Here is a 22,581-nt window from a genome sequence, read left to right as displayed (position 1 = left end):
GCTGAGCAGGCAAGGGTATTAGCTGCACAAGCACAAGAGCCTGTGAGGGCCTGAATTCAATCACTGGCATGCAAGTAAAAAGCTGGACGTCAGCCAGTTAGGTGCACAACAGCTGTTCTGGGTTCAGGAAGGGGCTCAGTCTGAAGGAGATAATAACAAAGAATGACAGTGGAGAATGTCTAGCGTTTCCTCTGGAATATGCACAGGGTGCATGCATCCGCACACACGTGTGTACATCTCATACACAAATGCAAAAATGACATCATTTGTACTAAATAGAAAGAAGGGCTTGTAAATGTATGTGTTGAGCTATTTATCTTATTTGTTTGTTTGTTTATTTATTTTACATTGTGCTATTTCAAACCATGGGTAACTGTGAACTCAAGTAATTGTGACCAGTTGCTGATAGGTGCAGTTTCTGACAACAGTCCTCTATTCTCGACCTGATAGAGCACCCAGGCAATGCAACGTGTGTTTGGGGCTCCCAGATCTCTGTCACCCAAAAGTTGTGAAAAGTTGGGACTGGACTGATGGCTTAGCAGTTAAGGCGCTTGCCTGCAAAGCCTAAGGACCAAGGTTCGATTCCCTGATACCCACGGAAGCCAGATGCCCAGAGTGGTCATACTTCTAGAGTTCTTTCACAGTGGCTAGAGGCCCTGCCGGGCCCATTCTCTCTCCCCCCTCCCTTTCTCTCTCTTTCTCCGTCTCTTTCTTTCTCTGTCTCTCTGTAAAACAAATAAATAAACCAATAAATGTTTTAAAAAGTTGTGAAAAGGTTACGAAGCTCCTCGATGCCACTTTGTTCTTGACTTTGTCTGTTCTGTGACAATCTGAGGCTCAGGGACTAGTTAGTGTTATGATATAGAATGTGCCCAAGAGTAAATAGAGAGTAAATAAAAGCTATATAGACCCTAACTGTCTGTATGACAATAAAAGCAAGTCACACTGAGTACAGTTATGCCACACTTTTTCAGTCAATGATAAATCACATATGACAGTTCCCAGATTATAATGGAGGTAATAAACTCCCATCGCCTATTGACACCAACGACATGGTAAATCTGTGTTCCAGGACATGATGCAACATCTGTGGTGAGGCTGGCCCTGCACGGCAGGTTGCGTGGGAATCTATCTAGCACGCGCGGTGTGTGTGTTCGCTGATGAATGACTATGTTACCAACTTGTGCATTTCATGCCCTGCACTTTTTACTGTTAGACTGCGTTACTCATAAAAATAAGATCAACCATAAGACAGTCTAAGGTGGTTCGCTGGCAGCAGCCTCATTCATCTCATGTTCACTGAGTCCCTTGATTCATCAGGAGGCCACATTGAGGAGTTAGGGAGATAGCACCCTTGGTATAGGGCTGATCTTGCAGACATGAGGACTTGAATTTGATCCCCAGAAACCACACTGTGTGTGTGTGTGTGTGTGCGTGTGTGTGCATGTGTGTGTGTAAGAGAGAGAGAGAGAGAGAGAGAGAGAGAATGAAAACCATCCAGGCACTTCTAACCCCTGGATTGGGGACATGAAGACAGGTGAATATCCGAGCCTCACTGGTCGGCCAGTCTAGCCTCATTGGTCAGTTCCATGCTAGAGAGAGAGCTTATCCCAAAGGAAAGGTGGACAGTGCCTTGGTAACAACACCTGAGGTTTTCCTTGATTCCCATAATTATGCACATGTGCACATGCATGCATGCCCACACACACACACACACACACACACACACACACACACACACACGCATTAAGTGATTGATCTGAACTATCTACTTTTGCATAGGTCTACCCTATGATGTTACCAGAGTGAAGAATTTGTGGGTTGGGGGAGATGGCTCAGAGATTAAAGGAACTTGCTTCCAAAGTGTGGCATTCCAGGTTCCAGTCGCCAGTATCCACGTCAAGGCAGATGCTTAAAATAAGGAACTGCCCCAGCCATGCGGTTTTCAGAATATATCCCTGTCATTAAATTGATGAATGGCTGGATTTATTAACAGTCTCACAGCAAAAATCCAATTTCTGGATTATTTTCTGGACTTTTAATCTGAAAACATTAAGAAAAAAGTTTTAACAGGTCAATAAGGTTCTTGTAATATCTGACTGCAAGAGTATGCACACAGACGTGTGATCTTTAAGACCATGTAACCTGTATTTGCAATAGTTTATGCACAATTTTAGATAATTTTCTTGGGGCTGGGAGGTGGCTCAGTGGTTGAAGGCACTTTCTTGCAAAACTTGATGGCCTGGGTTCAGTTCCCTAGTACCTACACAAAACCAGATGCACAAAGTGGCACATGCATCTGGAGTTCATTTGCAGTGATAAAAGGCCCTGGCACACCATCCATTCTCTCTCTTTGAAAATAATAAAAATTTTCTAAGATTTTTTTTGCATTATATCTAACATATTGAGTTTTAAATTTTACACAGTTCTCCTTGTAAGTGTTTTCTTATTCCAACATGAAAATTTCCATAGCCCAAGTAGTGAATCTTATTACACATGTACTCAGTGTCAAATGCTGTTCACAATTCAGCACATGCACGACCTTATTTAGTTGTTACAACCACCTTCTAATGTATAAGTTCATATTAGTTATTTGACAGATGAAGACAAGATAAAGTAATGTGCTACAGTTCACCCAGTTGGCAACAAAGGACAATTTAAGCCCTAGCAATCTGACTTCCTAACCCCCGCATGGAGCATCCACAAAGTATTTCATAGATTAAGACCATCTGAACAGTCTCTGTTGGAGTCATAGAGGAACACACACACAGACACACACACACACACGTGCAGAGCACTGGGAGAGATACTTACCTCATCCAGAACTCTACTTCCTCCATCTGAAATCGCTCAGGCTTAACAATGAATGCAGATGAATCATACTTGACTTTTCCTAACAATGAATCATCATCATCCAGAAAGCAAATTCTGTATTTATAAAAACCTACTCCATGGTTGGAGAGATGGCTCAGTGGTTAAGATGCTAATATGCAGAGTTCGAGGACCTGCATTTATTTCCCAGTACCCAAGTAAGCTAGATGCACAAGGTGGCTCATGTCTTTGGAATTCTTTGCACCCATTCTCTCTCTGTCTGTCTGCTTGCATATATATATATGGTTATATATACACAAGCAGACAGACAGAGAGAGAATGGGTGCAACAGGTCTTCTAGCTACTACAAAAGAATATGTATATATATACATATATATGTGTATATATATGTGTGTGTATATATATATGTGTATATATATATGTGTGTGTGTGTATATATATATACACATTGTGTATATATATATACACACACACACATATTTTGATTCTAGCCTTTTTCAGGAGCATCTGGGGGTTTTCTGAGCCTGCAGTGGACTAAAGCAGTTAGAGTTCCTTCACTATCAAAGGCACCATCAACATTACACAACATTTTGCATCTTCCACTTTGGCCATAGTGAAACACCATCATATTAAACACACAGCCTCCATGGATGCTAGAAAAAAATGGAGTCCAGGCACAGGGTGACTCAACTACTTTCGGTCCAAGTTTGGAACAGGCCAGGGAGATGGCCACTGTCGCTCCTGTGGTTCCGCATGTGAACTGGACCTTGGAAGGACTCCAAAGCTTTGGGTTCTAAAGAAAGTCTCAGTAAGTCTAGTTTCATCTTGAGAGATGAGATAAATCTCACAGCCTTTGGGTTGATTTTTTTTCTCACCAAAATGTACTTGTTGGAAGTGTGAGGTTCTGTGAGATACCCAAATCAAGGACAGTTCACACAAGACAGGACCTTGGGAACTGACTTATCCTCATCACGGTCCAGCCAGGGAAGAAAATGAAGAGAAAATAGGGTTTGTTAGTGATAGATGATGATGGAAGGCAAGTCCTCTGGCTGGAATTTCACACATCCTAGTCAACGGATGTGGCCTTCCTTCTACACACAGACCCTGACCTTCTGGTCAGGATTAGGTAGCTAAGGCTGCAACTCTGATTCATGGTGACCTGACTGTGCAAATGAATGAGCAACTCCTTGTGAAGAAGCACACAATGAATAAACAATCCAAACACCAGCTGCATCCTACCTACACTGTGTGCAATTCTGCCAGGCCTTACCTCCGTGTTCTTGGGTATTATACCATCGAACATTGGACAATACTGTTTATTGACAGAACAGTGAATAACTATAATATTTTATCAACTTCTGTAAGAAGCATGGATGGGGAAAACCATGCCATACAGTAATTTTTCATGTTTCACCTTACTTAAATATAGGTCTGAGGAAATTTTTTGTTTGTTTGTTTATCCTTTAGAGGTAGGGTCTCACTCTAGTTCAGGCTGACCTGGAATTCACTATGTCGTCTCAGGGTGGTCTCAAACTCACAGCAATCCTCTTACCTCTGCCTCCCCAGTGCTGGGATTAAAGGCGTGCACCACCGAGTCTGGCTTGAGGAAATTACTTTTATGTGTGTGTACATGTGTGTGGGTATGTGTGTTCATGAAAAATGGCTTATGTCCACACCTACGGCACGATGTGCTTGTCTGCAGTGGTAAGAGGGAGATGTCAGATGTCCTGTTCCAACACCCTTCTGTTCTTACTTGAGTCTGTTACTGATCCTGGAGCTTGCTTTTTTTTTTTTTCAAGTCATTCTCTGGTCTCTCCTCACCTATGTGGCTGGGATTACAGATGCGTGTGGCCATGTCCAGCTGTTTATGTGGACTCTGGGGATCTAACTCGAGTGGTCTGCCAGGCTTCCTCAGTCCCTCATGTTTGCACAGGAAGTGCCCTTAACCATTGAGCCATATCTTCAGCCCACGGAACATTCGTATTAACTCAGCAATCGTTTTCAACGGGGAGGGGGTGTTGGTAGCATAAGACGTACTGCAAGACTTCTGTGATCTGAAGGTTGGGTATACAGCCTCCTCTATCCCCGGGTAGAACCTAGCTCGGGTGTGGTGTCCACCTACCAGGAGCAGCTGCAGCAGCAGCACCAGCAGAAGCAGCAGGTGTTGTTGGGCCTCTGGTTCCCGGGTGCTTGGGACACAGGGGGGGCTCCTTCATTTTGTGATTGTTGCCTTTTTCGCATCTCACCGACGTCAGAGCCCAGCTGGCTGAAAGAAACGAAACATGGAACGTTTTCAACCAGCCAGGCATGAAGCACATGCCTGGGCAATAGTGGCACACACAGCCTTGGCGGGTATAAACCAACTTCCCTCTGATTGGACATGACGCCCACTCAGTTAACCTGGGCTACAGCGAAACCCTACCTCAGCTCAGCTCCTGCGCCCCCCCAAAAAAACCAGGTGGACAGTGATGGAGGAAGACCCCTGACATCAACTTATGGCCTCCACACACATACATGCCTGCGCACACATGTGCACACGTACACCCCTGCACTCACACCTGCACATATATGTGTACCCACACACATACTTGCACACGCAAAAGAAAAAAAATTGTGGTGACCATAATGCCCCATAATCCAACCACTGGTAAAGTAAACATGATAAGGTTTGAAAATTTCTGTTTAACTTCCTTCTTTACTCAAGAAAGATTAAGTCTTCTTCAGAACCTATATGAATTCCTTTAAGTGACAGTGGCGAGTGCCCTAACTGATTTCTCCACTGAGGTTGACCGTATGGAGAACTGAGCTTCACAAACCGTGCTTGTAAATTTGTAACTACACTGATACCACAAGAAAGGCCGGGGATTTGTCTGGGGTACTCTCGCCTCCTTTTTATTCCTTTATATGCCACCCAGCATCCTTCCCGGCACCTTTGCCTCTCTCTCTGGAGCACACACTTGCAAGCCCTGTTCCACAGCCTCATTTTTTGCTGAGGAATCAGTATTGGAAACTGTTGCTCCACTTTCAAAGTTTACTTTCATTTAACACAGAATGGGAGGGAAGATAAGTCATTAAATTTGTGTGGAATTAATATATGATGGTAGGTAAAATATACTGGAATACAAAATATACTTGTAACCATCCAGTACCAAAGAGTTGCCACCTGTTTGATGATTCAGATCTGATCTAGGACCATAATTGTTTTTTTGTCTTTCTGAGGTAGGGTCTCACGCTAGTCCAGGCTGACCTAGAATTCACTATGGAGTCTCAGGGTAGCCTCAAACTCATGGTGATCCTCCTACCTCTGCCTCCCAAGTGCTGGGATTAGAGGTGTGTGCCACCACACCTAATGACCACGATGTTTTTTTTTAAACAATGTCTTATTAATTCTAGTAGAATGATACCATATTTAGCATGAATTCTTCACAAGACGAGTGAATTCTGTTTGGACGGTGGTTTTCATAAATATGGAATGTATGTGAATCTTACACAGATGCTGTCATAGTTCTGGCTGAGAGTCATACTTAATAAAGCTAAAATGCACTTTCAGTCACTTTGGAGCACTGTGAGATGTTGTTTTTAAAGAATTTTTGTTTTTTGTAATAGGGTCACATAGTCCAGGCTCACCCTTCACTTACTATGTGACCTGAGGCTGGCTTTGAACTTATTATCCCTACCCCTTCCTCCCAGGTGCTAGCTAGGATTACAGAGATGGACCACCATGCCCCGCCGGTGAGGTCATTCTTAAAAGTTTTATTTTGAGTTCTTAAGGCAGCAATGGAAACTTTCTACAACTACCATATTTCTGAAAATAAAATAAACAACTTTTAATACCAGTCACTAAACAGAGCTAGGTAAGTGGAGTAGATGCCACAGTCACCATATAATTCATAAGAGGAATCAACTGCTTCAAAGTCCCTCTCCTGGTCTAGAGAGATGGCTTAGTGGTTAAGGTGCTTGCTGCAAAGCATAAGCACCCAAACAGGACAAATTCACAAGGCAGCACAAGTGTCTCAAGTTTGTTTTCAGTGGCTAGAGGCCCATTCTTTCTATCCGTTCTTTTCTCTCTCTTAAATAAGTAAACAGATGAATAAAATATATTTTTCTTAATTTTTTTTATTGACAATGTCCATAGTTATAATAAACCATGATAATTCACTCCCCCTCATTTTCCTCTTTACAACTCCACTCTCCATAATATCCCATCCCCCTCTCAATCAGTCTCTTATTTTGATGTCATCATTTTTCCTCCTGTTATGAGCATCTTGTATGGGTAGTGTCAGGCACTGTGAGGTCGTGGTATCTAGGTCATTTTGTGTCTGGAAGAGCATATTATAAATAGTCCTACCCTTCCTTTGGATCTTACATTCTTTCTATCATCTCTTCTGCAATGAGCCCTGAGCCTTGGAAGGTGTGATAGAGATGTCTTAGTGCTGAGCACTCCTCTGTCACTTCTTCTCAGCACTATGATGCCTTTGTGTTATCCCAGGCCACCGCCATCTGAAAAGAGAAGTTTTCTAACCAAAAGTGAGAGTAGCATTAACATATGAATATGAATGTTAAGAAAAGTGCTTACAGGGCAGTTTGGTGAGCATAATATATGCATTTAGCCAGACACCAATAGGCGTTACACCCCTAGGGCTCATGACCTTCCCCATCATAGGTTTTTAGTAGCAGGCATATATTCCCTCCTGTGGAATAGGCCTCCAGTCTAATTAGGGAGTTCTTGGTTCCTCCCATAACAGACATGCAACTATTATACCCGATGGCTCATTTGGCCTGGCTGACCAAACTTAAGGCTCTCAGTGTCCGTTGCTTATCTCCACTGATGACTTCTGTCTCCCATAGAGCTTCATACAGCATAGCTTTTTCCAGCTTTCTGTCAGCTGGTCTACAGGGAGGAGGTTTTCAGCTCAGCTCCAGCTAGATTTCTCAGTGACCATTCAGCCCAAGCATGTGGAGTTTTCAGCAATAAGATCTTACCATCTATTCCTGGTGGGAAACCAAGAGCCTTGGCGATGGCCTGTAATGTTTTGGGGACATCAGGGACCTCTCTAGCCAACAACTCATTGGAAGGTATCCCATCCTTGGCACTGAACAATGCACGACCCATATTTCCCAAAGAGGAGGGTCGTTTTGGAGGGGTGAGGACCGGGAGGAGGCTAAAAATGGTACCAACATGGCTATATACACACTGTGTACGTAATTATTAAAAAAAAATTCTAGTAACAATCTATGGCTTCTGGATGTGCCATTGCCCAAAAGAGTAGATTTCCACATGGCTTATTCATACCCTCTTATATTTTGGTTAACCCTTCCTTTACTCATCTCTTCCCCTGACCTCACTTGGGCCTTTCCACCCCGAGTAATCTGTTCATCTACTAACATATATACAATTCTATCCCCTTAAGTCCTCCTCGCCTTATTGTCCCTTTCTAGCTTACTGGCTTCTGCTACTGATTATTTTTTTATATTTTTTACTCCAACTTACATATAAGTGTAAATATTTGTAGTCTAAAAATTTGATGTACAAGGTGGCACATGTGTCTGAAGTTCATCTGCAATGGCTAGAGGCCCTGGTACATAGCTTCTCTCTCTCTCTCTCTCTCTCACTCAGTCCTTCTCTCAAGTAAACAAATAGATAAACAAAATATTTTTTAAAAGTAAAAAAAAAAAAGTCTCATTCCCAATGAGTAGTGGGAGAGAGATTGGTTCTGCCACTTATGGAAAGGTGATGGCAAGGCATCTCCAGCCATTCACTGGCACCAGGTACAGGTGGTGCAGGCTGTAAGGAAGGCCATGCAGGTGAGACCACTGGTTCTGTGACTGAGCCGTGAATTTCTCCCAAACCACTGGTGGGTGGAAAGAATCCCGAGATCCTGGTGAAGGAGGCACTTTGGGACTAGGGTGGAGACAACTGAGAAGAATTGCAGTGGGGAGCGTCAAAGCAACACGAGAAGACAGTTAACTCAGCGTCTGGGGCTGGAGATACAATTCATCACATACCAATAAGAAGAGTACCTACGAATAGTCCAGCAGACACGCATTTAAGTAAATGTGAAAAAGGAGAGCAAACTATTCCTATGGGAAAAATAAGAAATTATCAAACAGAACCAGGAAATAGGAATACATATGCTGGATAATGGGAATGGAAACCATAAGCACACGACCAGGAGAAGACAGAGGTGGAGGAGAGAATAATGACCTCTCAGTCTCCAAAGCAGTGAGTGACAGGAGTGAGGAATACAACCAGAATGCAGGAAGAACAAAGATAGATAAATAAGGAAATGAAAGATAAGAGAAGTGAGACAAGTAGAGCAGACACATTGAAAAGTTCCAGTATGCACAGTATTTTCTTTCTTTTTTTTTTTTTCTGAGGTAGGGTCTCACTGTAGCCCAGGCTGACCTGGAATTTGCTCTGCAGTCTCAGGGTGGCCTCGATCTCAAGGCTGTTCTCCTACCTCTGTCTCCCCAAGTGCTGGGATTAAAGGTGTGCCCCACCATGCCTGGCAGTATTTTCATCTTAATGAGTTGTCAGGGAAGTGATATACAATATTTTAGTATTCAAAAGACGGTGGAGAGAGAGAGAGAGAGAGAGAGAGAGAGAGGGAGAGAGAGAGAGAGGGAGAGAGAGAGATATGAAGGGATGGATGGAGGGAGAGAGGACAGAACGAGAGAGAGAGGTTTTGTCATTGCCAGGGTTTGCCATTGCAAAGGAACTCCAGACACATAAGCCACATTGTACATCTGGAAACCTAAGGGTCCTAGGGAGCCAAGCCTAGGCCAACAGGCTTTGCAAGCAAGCACCTTTACCTGCTGAGCCATCTTCCAAGCCCTGGGGGTGTGCTATGTTATGGGGAGTTGGCTGAGAACTTGGAATCAAATGAAACCCAAAGCTAACAAAGGCACCGACACACCACATCCTGGTCAGGGTCAACAATATGAAAATAAGCACACATTTACACAGGTTATAGTATAACCACAGTTCTACAAGATAAAGGAGAAGACCGAATTAGTCATAGAAGTATTTTAAAGAGCAAGACAATAGGGATCAGGGGCTGTTTTCCCTGTGCCAAGAGAACGGGCATCCAGTAATTTTATGTTCAAGCTCACTCAAACTTAAAGAGTGAAGGCTGTTTTTGATAACTTCACTCAAATTATTTCACTTAAGTTGGAGGAAAACCAGAGAGGACGAGTCAGAACTTGCTCACAATGAAGCACCGAGAATGGAAAGCACAGCACTGAGCTTGGCTGGCTAGTGCAAAGACCAGACTTCCTGTGTTTAGAAATATTCAGAACTGAACTGAAGATTGCATGAACTGGGACATGGGGAGGACTATCCTGTCTTTGCCCTGAAACAGAATCTCATAATGTCCCTATGTTTTAAAGTCCAAGTCATTTTGGTGTTTGTCATTGTCTACTGGCTGCTGTGGTGTGAGTATGGGTTGTTCCTCATTAAAACTCACAGTGAAGTTTAGTTCCTCAGGGTCACGGTGGGGTGTGTGGTGGGGATGAGAAGTATTAGACCGTGGCTCTCTACCCTCGTGAAAACATGGGAAGGAGCTAGCTATCACGAGGATGGAGGGTCACATAGGGAGTTTCCCCTGAGTTCACTCTTTCATACATACCTACTTCCTGCTTTCTTTTTTGTTTCTGGAGTGTGTGTGGTGGGGGAGGGTTATAGTATGTATGGTACATGAATATGTATGTGCAAACAAAAGCATGGATATCCTCTCCTGTTCTTCTGCGTGTTTCCCAGAGATAGAGTCTCTCACTGTAGACGGAGCTGCCATTTTCAGTCAGTAAGACCCAGCAGACGAGGGTTACAGGTGTGTGTGTGTGTGTGTGTGTGTGTGTGTGTGTGTGTGTGTGTGTGTGTAAAACCATGCCCAGCCATTTACCTGCGAGGTGAGGCATCAGGCTCATGCTTGTTCAGGTCCTCAGAAAGAGCTCTCACCAGCCAAGCCATGTCCACAGCCCCCATGTCTGTTTTTCTACCTACCCTACACTGAAGCCGACCTTCTCCAGAAATGAAAAAGACTGGGCCATGAACTCAACCTTCCTGGCCTCTAGAACTGTGAGGCCAAGATGAAACTTTTAAAAAAAAATTTTGAGAGCAATAGACACATACACACACACACACACACACACACACACACACACACACACACACACAGAGAGAGAGAGAGAGAGAGAGAGAGAGAGAGAGATAATGGGTGCACCAGGGCCTCCAGCTACTGCAGACGAACTCCAGATGCGTGCACCCCCTTGTGCACTGGCTTACATGGGTCCTGGGGAATCAGGCCTACAACAGGGGTCCTTATGCTACAAGCAAGTGCTCAACTGCTAAGCCATCTCTCCAGCCCCCCAAATGAAACTTTTTATAAATAACTGAGCTCTAGGTATTATAACAACAGAAGGAAAAACAAACTACTAGTTACTACCATCGCTATTTACCCTCTCTGTAATTTATAATTGTTCCCCATGAGCTGTCTCACTTTCTTACTCTGGGTTGCTGCCATGGTGTTACCACGCATTTGGCTCACTCTGCTGGTCCCAGTTTGGAGTCCAGGGGAGCAGGGCCATTTTCTGCTCTGGTGTGCTGGCCTCTACCCCGGGGTCTGACAGGATCTGCTCCTTACGATGGCAGTCCACTGCTTCTCCAGTGGCCACACCTGGCTGCTGAAAGGGGTTTGGGGTTAGGCAAACCTTTATTACCAGTATTCTTTCCTTCTTTTTTCATTTATTTTTTTTTTCAAGGTAGGGTCTTGCTGTCCTGGAATTCATTATGTAGTCTTAGGGTGGCCTTGAACTCACAGAGATCCTCCTATCTCTGCCTAGGATTAAAGGCATGTGCTACCATGCTGGGCTTCTTTCTTTTAAACAGTTTTAACATTTAATGAAATTATTATAAGGAATAATTTGTATAGCAGGGAAAGTAATAGTAAACTTGTCTCACGATTTTTTTTTTCTGATGGGATGAAAGGGTTTATTGAAGCTTACAGTGTCAAGGGGAAGTTCATCATGATGGGAAAACTTGGACATATGCCATTATGGAGCAGGAAGCTGTCACATATTTGAGTGGAAGTTTTCTCAGGGATTCACTCCCAGTGACACACCTCCTCCATCAAGGCTCCTCCCCCCAAACTGCCACCAGCTGGGGACCAAACTGCCACTATACTTTCTTACAGGAGAAAACGCACCCAGCATACCACTAAGACAAGCTTAACATTTTCACCTATACTATTCTGTCTTCCTTCCATCCCTTTGGTGAGCTGCTATTTAGGCTTTGAAGCCTTTCAAACACTCCTAGCATAGCACTTGGTTTTCCATAAGTTTTTATTCCCTTTAGAAAGCTCATTCAGCACAAATCTTGCCATATTTACTTTTAAATAACCCAGGTAGTTCCCATCACACACATCCTTTTTTTTTTTACATTCCTCCCAAGTGCTGAGGTACCTTGTGAACCCAGCTGCACACCATTCTCAATCATTCTGACCTGCTGAAGCTTCTCTTCTACCATAAACATCACAGCCCTGAAGCCCCACGCCAGTCCTGAGGTCCCTGCTCAATTAACTCCCTTCTTTCTAAAAAAATATATATTTAATTTTTTATCCGAGAGAGAAAGAGAACTAAAGATATATATATATCTTATATATATACACACACACACACACACACACACACACACACACACACATATATATATATATATATGTATGTATGTATGTATGTATGTATGTATGTATATGGAGAGAGAGAGAGAGGGAATGGGTGTACCAGGGCCTCCAGCTACTGAAATTGAATTCCAGATGCATGCGCCTCCTTGTGCATCTGGCATATATGGGTCCTGGAAAATTGAACCTGGGTCTAAGCCATTGTCTCCAGCCCTTAATTCCCTTAAAAAAAAAAAAAGTGATTTTTTTTTTTTTTTTTTTTGGTTTTTCAAGGACTTTACTCTAGCCCAGGCTAACCTGGAATTCACTCTGTATTCTCAGGATGGCCTCAAGCTCCTACTTCTGCCTCCTGAGTGCTGGGATGAAAGGCATGCGCCACCACGCCTGGCTAACTCCTTTCTGAATTCTCCTGTAAACACTCTTCTTCTCATTTGGTGAAGTAAGCATCAAACACTTGTTCTCATAGTCCCAGTTACCTCAGTCATGATTATCCATCCTCTGTTATTTCCCGGTTCCTGACTTCAACAAAGCGTCCCTCATGGCTCATAGGAGCTGGTCCTTTGGGGGAGGGGGATGAGTGGTGACGCTGCTCAACGTCTCCGCTTCCACTGCGCTCAGACTGATCTCATCCTCCCCACACCCCACAGCTTCATAAGCCAGCTACGAGAGGCTCCTTCACCCCTCACGTCTTTATAAGAAGAGCTTAGTGCTTGCTGACTCTCTTTCTATTGTGTGAGGACATAATCAACAGGCAGCACCTGCACAGGAAGAGGCTCTCATCAGTAGATGCACAGGCTGTCTCCTTGATCTTGGACTTACCAGCTTCCAGGACCATGAAAAATAAATTTCTGTTGTTAAGCCACACTGTCAATAGTGTGTTGTTATCAGAGCCCAAGATGACTGATATCAAAATTAGTGCTGAGATGGGGCTATCACCCACAATGAGCTTTTGATCAGAGAATCCTACCAGGTTTTCTAAAAGAATGACAGATTTCTGTCAGAGTACTTGATGACCCACCAAAGATTAGTGGTAAGACCCTACTGCTGAAGACACCATATGCAGCTGACATGTAAAATGGAACGGCATGGCTGGAAGCCAGGAGAGAGTCAGTCCCCAGACAGTCAGCGTGTCTAGTGCCAGAAGGTGCTACATGGGAGACTGGGGGAAACGACCAATATCTGTCCAAGCAACTCATGGTCCAACCTACTTAGCAGCAAATAACCTGGTGTGATGCCCACACAAGTGCAATAGTGGCACACAGCCATGGTGGGGAACCAACTGCTCTTGATTCGGCTAACTGATCCCCTCAGTGGTACGAGACCCATTGCTGGAGCTTGGAAACAAGTCAGAACCATATCCAAACATAAGACCACTCTCCAATATCAAGCTACCATCAATCATGGGCTATAAGAGGGCCTACACCTATTAAACTCTCTACAAAGAAAGTAAGGGCTATCTCATTTGTCCTGGTGCTAACTTACTCTCCATTGGAGAATCTGCTTCTCTTTTTCAGAAAGATGCAGATCCTAAGGAGAGAGCCACCCCATCATACCTCAAAAGGGCCCCAGCTGAAACTAAGGAAAATTGGCGAAACAAGCAAGGGAGCTGTTCTTCTGATGATCCGGATACCAACACAAGGGGGAAGGAGACCCACACAGAGAAAAATCAACTCTTACCAAATCAGAGAGCCAGAGCCTCAGAGGCCCCCAACACCTCAGCACTGAAGTAGACCAAAAATGAACCCAACATGGCTCAGGGAAATTTTGCGGAAGAGGGGGCGAAAAGAATGTCACAGCCACATGTTGGGTCGGGATATGCAGAGACATTTATCCTACCTGTAACTGTGGGCTTACTCCACAATGCACGACCCATATACCTCAACAAGGAGGGGCCAATGGAGAGGGGGTAGGTCACGGATGAGCCTAATGATGGTACCAAACTGCCTGTACTTGCAGAATAGAAAACTAATAAAAAAAAAATTGGTGCTGAGAAGTGGAGCGCTGCTGTAACAGATCGCTTAGCCATTACGTGAGAAGCGTGGGGACTTGGTGAATAGGCAAGGCAAACAGAGCTTTGCAGCATGCACTAGGTGACCCTGTGAGCGTCGTGCAGTGATCTTTAAAGGTGACACTGGTGACAACTCAGGAGAGACACGGACACTTCCATCTCAGAAGACGCACGGACAGTAACGTGCATGGTATTACTATGAATACGCAAACCCCACTGTGGTCTCAGGTGGGAATAAAGATTATGTGATCACCTTCATCAAGACTATCACTCTTCTCCACATTTTGTCCAATGGGGAAAAGACACCTTGTGGAGATGGGGGTCTCACTGAGCCCAGAGCTCACTAATTTGTCTAGAATAGCAAGCCAGCATGTGTCCACCCCCTCAACCCTAAGACTACAAGCACATGCCACCGCACACCAAGGACTTGTATGGGTGCTGTGGGACCCGAGCTCCGGTCCCTGTGCCTGGGGAGCTAGCACTTCACTGACAGACTCATTTCTATCGCCTCTTATCTCTCTATTGATGTCACAACGTTTTATAGGGTTCTCACTTCTCAAAAGGGTCCTACCTCTTCACCCCAGGATGAACTGCTGGTCCACAGCTGGGAGGCAGTTTGAGAAAGCTTGTGGGGACTTAGGGCTGTGCAGGTTTTCAGGTGGAGGTGTGTATTGTGGGGAAGGCCTTAAAGTTTTATTACTCCAGCCCACTGGATGTTTAGAGCTAGCTCATTCCTTCTGTTTCCTTCCTGCTGAGGTGACAATGATGACATCCCAGCTGTCTGCTCTGCCATTCTGTCCCCCATGGTAAAAAAATTTCCCCTTGATACTGGAAGCTTAAATACGCCCTTTTCTTCCATAAGCTCACGTGTTTTGTCCCAGCAGCCAGAATGTAACTGATCCACCATCAACTCAGAGTACTGCCTGGATCCAACTCTTGCTTCTCTAATTATTTGGATGACATCTTATCAGAAACCTAACTCTTTATTGTCCTAGTTTCTTCATTGGCTGATAAAATTGAATAATAATAGACTATGTCAGCACGTTAGTTTTACTTGTAGTATTGAGGGTATTAAATGCATAGGATACTTGAACCAAATCTTTCAGTAAGTGCTCTGGGCTGGAAAAATGGCTTAGGAATTAAGGTGGCTTGCCTGAAAAGCCAAAGGATCCTGGTTCAGTTCTCCGGTACCCATGTATACAGCCAGATGCACAACATGGAACACACATCCAGTTTGTCTGTAGCAGCTGAAGGCCCTGGTGCACCCATTCTCTCTGTCTGTCCCTTTTCTATCTTTCTGCTCACAAATACATAAATAGTACTCACTACATGACAGCTCACTCAGTGTAATACTGAAGGGATTTGTTCATAATGTGTCCAAAAGCTGGTGTGTTGACACAATGTTTTCAGCTATAGACGTGGAAAATTTGCTTCAGCGTCTGCTTTCTGAGAGATCATTTTGTTTCCTCTGGTGGGTTTTGTGTGCTCTGGTTAGGGTTTTCCTATCTCAGGGACCTACACACAAAGCTTAACTCAGTGAAGAAGGAAAACTAATGGTTTGGCTTTTTTAATTTTCACTACTACACAGAAATTTTTATTACATGTAAATGAACTGAGTCCCAAGTGGCTCACATTACCCACAATCAACTCGTTATCTGACAGTCAACTTCTTTATAATTATAACCATATTGTCATGTTCAGGGAAGCCACTCATCCCCAGAAGATATCTGCTAACAAGCCAAATTTGTGGGTCCCTCTTTAGCACGGGGGTGGATGAGGAAGCAATTCACTATACAGACATTTATTCTCCACTGTGATACATTTTCTCTGAAGGAAAGTGACTCACTTCTCAATTTAACATTTCTGCTGACTGCCCTGCTCCAGCTCAGCCAGTACATGTCTGAGCCACTTTGGAAACTTCCAGTGTCAACTTCCCGTGCCGTAACTCTCTCCTCTAAAAAGAGTTGTGTCCAAGCAAGCTTCTTTTTCTTTTCTTTCCTTTTATCTACTTTTTTTTTTTTTTTTTTGCAGGGTCAGGGAGCAGGAGGTATTTTTGTGTGTGTTTTATTATTTTCCAACATCATTTTAATGATTATTTCAAAATTACCAGCTGTTCAAGTAATATACTTTTTGTGTGTAATTAGTTACTAAGAATGTGGCTCAGAACCGTACTCTGCATGGATTCATCAATGACTGTGTTCATGTAATTCCTTTTATCTGGGTGACAGATACCGCTTGCCAAAATGTCATTCTGGTGAGTCAGTCGTTTCCTCTTATAGCGCACAAAGTTTACATATGTGTAGGTAGTACACGAATATATAGAAAGAAAGAAAAAAAATCCTTTCCTGTTTTCTTCTAACTTTAATCCACTGAATGAGATTAGCAGCCGCCCTCTCCTTGTGCTGGCTTATTTGTAGAGCCTGTTGGACATATTTAAATGCATTATTTGGCGGGGCTGGATGAGGGCACCTCACACGGCTTAGCTGCTGGCTTTACCCCCAGGTTTAACTGTTCCTATTCCGCCTAGCAACACAACGACTGCCCCTGGTTCTGTACGCCTGTCAAGTATGCGTCTCTTCAGACTATGCTTTTAAGAGTGTGGTGACCCCAGCAGGAGAGTTCTGGGCTGGAACCAAAGGAATCTTCCTTGTCCTGGCTACCTGATACTGAACAATAATAAAAATAGGGAGATGGCATTTACTTCGCCGCCGAGCGCTTGTAAGGAAAAGCAAGCAGAATCCACGTGGCGCGCCTGTCTGCGAGGTACAAAGTGCTTGAGAGGCAGAGGCAGGAGGACTGGAGTTTAAGGCCAGCCGGGATAAGCCTGGCTTTTCCTAGATCTGAGTCTACACTTAACAAATGTGAAGCACCACAGAGTTACAAGTGACCGATGAAGAGCCTAGGAAGCACACTGCTTCAGGCCATAATGACCCACCAGGTAACTGTGAACTTGACCCACCAGCAACTGTGACAGGTATGAAAGTGGACCAGGGATGCAGCGTGTTTCAGAAATGCCACAGACAGAGGCGAATCACAGAGGCCTTGCTGAATGACAGTGGCCTCCTTTACCCAGCCTTCAGCTTTCTGGGAAGTCAGTCTGGCCCCATTGCTGCACCGTCCACCCCAGGATGTGTGTCCTCTTTGCCCAGCATATATATATGCTATGCCAACTACCTGCCATGGCTCAGTACCTGTCTCAGTTATCAGATCCACCAATACAGCATGCTAGTGTCTGTGATTAAGTGACCCTATTTTGTTTCAATTTATTCATTTATTTGCAAGGAGAGAGAGAGAGAATGACAATGGGTGCCTCTACCCATTTGAAATGAACTCCAGATACATGTGCCACTTTGTGCATGTGGCTTTACGTGGGCACTGGGGTACTGAACCTGGGTCCTTAGGTTTTGCAGGCAAGCGCCGTAACGGCTGAGTTATCTCTCCAGTCCCCTTGTATTAGTTCACAGTGCCCTCAACGCATCGTTGCAGTGCCATGGATATATGGGGTTTGGTGTGATCAGCCATCCTCTGGGCATCTCTAAGTGCACTCTCCACAGGTAAGGGGCACTGTTGTGCTCCTCTTCCCGGGCTCATCATGCGCGTCACCCCCGCCCTTCTTTGTTTTCAACAGGGCAGAGTGGGAGCGTCCCTGTCGGCGTCCACGCAGGACTGGGACCAGTTCCCTGCGGCTGTGATTTGAACACGGGGCCACCTTCTCTGGCTGGGCTCTGGCTGGACCACTTGGTGGTAACTGGCAGACGTATGTATTACTCCAGGACATCTTGCTGGACACTCCCAGCTTTAGGAGGCCACCAGGCATCGCTCCGTTTTGCCGGTCGTCCACGTTGGTTCAGAGCTTTGCCATGTGTGAGCTTTTCCTTTGGGAATGTGAGCTCTCTGAGCAGAAGCCAGGCATTTTCTCTCAGCATTGCTGGTGCACACGAGAGACTCATGGGTCCTGCTAAGCTCCACCGAGCACTGGCAGACTAAGAGCGACAGCCGGCTCCCAGCTTCGTTCAGCGGTAAAATGATTTAAGTGGGAAAACGTGTCTCAAAATTATTTCACAGTGGTTTTATTTTTGAGTAACTACTAGTATAAGCTAACATCTAGTTTCATACGTGAATTTTTATGATTTGTTTGTGAGGAGAAGAGAGAGAGAGAGAGAGAGAGAGAGAGGGAGAATGGGCATGCCAGGGCCTCTAGCAAACAAACTCCAGATGCATATGCCACTTTGTGTATCCAGCTTTATGTGAGTCCTGCGGAATTGAACCTGGGTCCTTAGGTTTTGTAGGCAAGGGCTTAACTGCTGAGGCATCTCTCCAGCCCTCACACATAAAGTTCAATATCAGCTGTTTCAGCGTACACACTACCAAAATGCTGTCTTGCATAAAGCACTACGTATAAGCTTGGAACTCAGTTGGCATACGTTAGAGAGAGAAACAAGACAGGCTCCTGAAGGTCAGGTGGGAAGATGGGCTCTCTAGCAGAGGCCAGATTTATACAGCTAGGGTGAAGGGAAAGTCCATTTCACCACTTAGAACCGAAGAACAGCGTCTCTCCACGGATGTCACACTCACGAAGTCAACACCAGCTGTGGTTTTCTGTACGAGGCTGAGCTTGTCCATACCTCACTACTCGTGGGGAAAGGGTACATGAGACGGCACACCTCCCACAGTAGCTCGTGGCAGCTAGTGGTTTCTGGGAGAGGAGTCAGGTTCATCAGTGGTGTGGTCACTGGTAAGTTGTCCAGTCCACAGTAAATAACCTTCCACCCATCATCATGCAATCAACCCTAATCTAACTGAATGGGTTAAAAAAAGAAAACGCATGTCCTGGCGTGGTGGCGCACGCTTTTAATCCCAGCACTCAGGAGGCAGAGGTACGAGGATCACTGTAAGTTTGAGGTCAGCCTAAAACTACATAGTGAATTCCAGGTCAGCCTGAGCTAGAGTGAGACCCTACCTCAAAAAAATTAAAAAGCATAAAGGTAAGATGGAGATTAATGGGGAAGAAGGATGTTAATGGACAGGGAGGGTGGAATAAGACCAAATCACATCCCATACATGTATGAAAATGTAAAAATAAGGAACAATTAAAATAAATTCAGGAAAACCTGGAAGACCAGTACAATAAACTAGTGCTTTTAAAGATTTGAGTTTCAAAAACATGTTCAGTATTTACCTGGATTGTTTAGGTTTCGATTTATTTTCAAACACCATCCTTAGCTTGGGATGAATGTTTTAAAAATGAGAACATAGTAAGAGCAAGGTTTTTTCATAGATCATACACAGTGACAACAGTCTTTAGCATGGAGCTATTAATTTCTCTGTGCTAGTCTGTAAAAAAGTCAGTGTTTAGGGCTGGAGAGATGGCTTAGCGGTTGAGCGCTTGCCTGTGAAGCCTAAGGACCTTGGTTCGAGGCTCGGTTCCCCAGGTGCCACGTTAGCCAGATGCACAAGGGGGCGCACACGTCTGGAGTTCGTTTGCAGAGGCTGGAAGCCCTGGTGCGCCCATTCTCTCTCTCTCCCTCTATCTGTCTTTCTCTGTATGTCTGTCGCTCTCAAATAAATAAATAAAAAATGAACAAAAAAATATTTTTAAAAAAGTCAGTGTTTAATATAGCACCCCAATGCCTTTACTCAGACATGATCACTCTCAGATTCATTATTCTTTCAGAGCAGACCTGGTCCTTACTTTCATCCACATAAAAATAAGCAGGGTTAAAAATAAGGACAGAAAACCAAAGACCTCAAAAGTGGAGAAAAATTCAATAGTACAAACAAACCTCAGTATTTGAAAGGTGTGTGCTAGGGACGAGCCTATTTCCCTAATAGTAACTATTCATATAATTACTGACATGAGTTATGCAAACAGGCAAAGTTGCTGTAGAGATTTAATGCCAAGCAATGATTAGCACATTAGGTGGCACTAAAAGGTTAATACCATGTGGAGCTACCTATGGAAGGAACCAAGAGACATCAAATGTGTCCCACTGTGTCAATGTGTAATGTCACATTCCTATGCTCTTCAAAGTTTTGCACTGCTAAATTGATGCAGATAACCTGTGGTTCACTCTTATGCTACATTGAAGAAGGGCTTTACTTTAGAAGCTCCTTAGATATATTCAACATAGAGAGGCGTCTATTATCCAGTCTGTCCCAAGCTACATTTGGCATATTTTGTCATGCACTGCACTGATACAGATCTAAATGATAATATACAATGATATAATGAGTAAAGTTTTTAAAAAATTTCTCATGTTCTCCTCAGTGTAAAAGTTTGTTGCATAAGATTGCGGTCATCTTTCCCTAGAGTACATTACCTGTTGCCTATTTAATCAAAATGATGTCTTTCTATTACTGTTTAACATACCGTATTTTTAGTAACATGGTCCCATTATAAAGTCCATGCCGGTTCAATCTCATTGTGTAAAACAAATACACAGACAGGGAGAAAGTACCCAAGTGATGGAATTGGTTCAATTGGCACTCTTCACTCACACAGCAAGGCGCTGTAACTGGTCCCAGGAGCAGCGGGCAGCAGTGGAAGCAAGGCCTCCAGCCCAGAGCCTGGACATCAGTTCCAAGCACCCCGGTAAAGTACGCTCTGGAATACAGAAAAATAGGTGGGAAGGGGAGCTAGTTCAGGCAATCAACCACAAAGCCTGCTGGCCTGGGGTTCAATTCCTCGCCACCCAGCTTAAGCCAGCCACAAAGTAGTGCGCGCATCTGGTGTTTCCTTTGCAGTGAAAAAAAAAGAAAAGAAAGAAAGAAAGACCCTGGCTGTGTGCATGTGTGTGGGCGTGTGTGTATATAAGTCAATAAATGCAAATAAAAAAGGATAGGTAAAAAGTAAAACAGCAACCTCCTCCTTTTTCTTTTCTTTTTTTTCTTGAGTGGTGGGGAACCTAGGATAATCTCCTAACTTCACAATCCATGGAAGAGAAGTGGTAATAGCTGGAAGCAATGGATCCAGCTTTCAGAAGAACAGGACCCTGGGGTGGGAAGCGGAAGGGTGGATGTTGGCAGCAATATTCCCAACATAATCAGAGCACAGCAACTGCCTACTACATGATGTGCTAGGGTCACCAGGAAGCTACTGAACAGTTCTATACACCTACTAAGGAGCATGCTTAGTTATCACCCACTGTTCAAATTGTCACTCACAGCTCCTACTTCACTCGGGACACCCTGCCCCTTCACTGGTCCTCTGGATTAGAAGAGTCATTGTTGCATTTTTTTGTTCATTTTTATTTATTTATTTGAGAGTGACAGAGAGAGAAAGAAGCAGATAGATAGATAGATAGATAGATAGATAGATAGATAGATAGATAGATAGACAGACAGACAGACAGGGAGAGAGACAGAGAGAGAATGGGCGCTCCAGGGCTTCCAGTCACTGCAAACGAACTCCAGACATGTGCGCCCTCTTGTGCATCTGGCTAACGGGGGTCCTGGGGAATCAAGCCTCAAACCGGGGGTCCTTAGGCTTCACAGGCAAGCACTTAACTGCTAAGCCATCTCTCCAGCCCCATTGTTGCATTTTTTCTGGTGAAGGACCAGCATATTTTTTTGTTTGTTTCGTTTTTAAAATTCCAATCAGCCATGGAAGAAGACTTTTTTGTCAAATATGATAACAATAATAAAATATAACTGCAAAATTCAAGCCCTGGTTAATTTTTTTTCTATTAGATTCAATAGATACAAACCTTTATATAAAACTATATCTGCTAAAGATTGTGACATTTCTAACGCTTAAGCTCACTGTAATTTCTTTTTAAGATATTTCATTTATTTATTTGCAAGGAGAGAGAGGGAGAGAGAGAGAGGATGGGCGCAACAGGGCCTCCAGCCACTGCAAAGGAACTCCAGACACAAGTGCCACTGTGCATCTGGCTGTATGTGGGTGCTGGGGAATCAAACCTGGATCGTTAGGCTTTTTAGGCAAGTGCCTTAACCACTGAGACGTCTCTCTAGTCCTCACTGTAATTTCTTATTGATTGCAGATCAATAACCAATGTGTGCAAGTGAGAAGAGAGCACACATAGACTCACTGTGTTTTAACCC

General features: G+C 44.1%; 1 protein-coding gene across 2 annotated transcripts in view; it reads right to left on the bottom strand.

Moving 5' to 3' along the window:
• Positions 1 to 22,581, bottom strand: part of Rgs17 (regulator of G protein signaling 17) — a 122,774-nt gene that overhangs the window by 43,021 nt on the left and 57,172 nt on the right. For both annotated transcript variants that reach the window (XM_045158916.1, XM_045158917.1), the window contains exon 2: positions 4,955 to 5,098. In XM_045158916.1, coding sequence (XP_045014851.1) covers positions 4,955 to 5,073 — 119 coding nt within the window. In that variant the 5' untranslated portion in view covers positions 5,074 to 5,098. The remainder of the gene's footprint in view (positions 1 to 4,954; positions 5,099 to 22,581) is intronic.

Source organism: Jaculus jaculus, chromosome 9 (assembly GCF_020740685.1).
Source record: "Jaculus jaculus isolate mJacJac1 chromosome 9, mJacJac1.mat.Y.cur, whole genome shotgun sequence".
In the NCBI taxonomy this organism is placed as follows: domain Eukaryota; kingdom Metazoa; phylum Chordata; class Mammalia; order Rodentia; family Dipodidae; genus Jaculus; species Jaculus jaculus.
The sequence above is the reverse complement of the archived record's forward strand: the minus strand, read 5'-3'. Positions and strand labels throughout refer to the sequence as shown.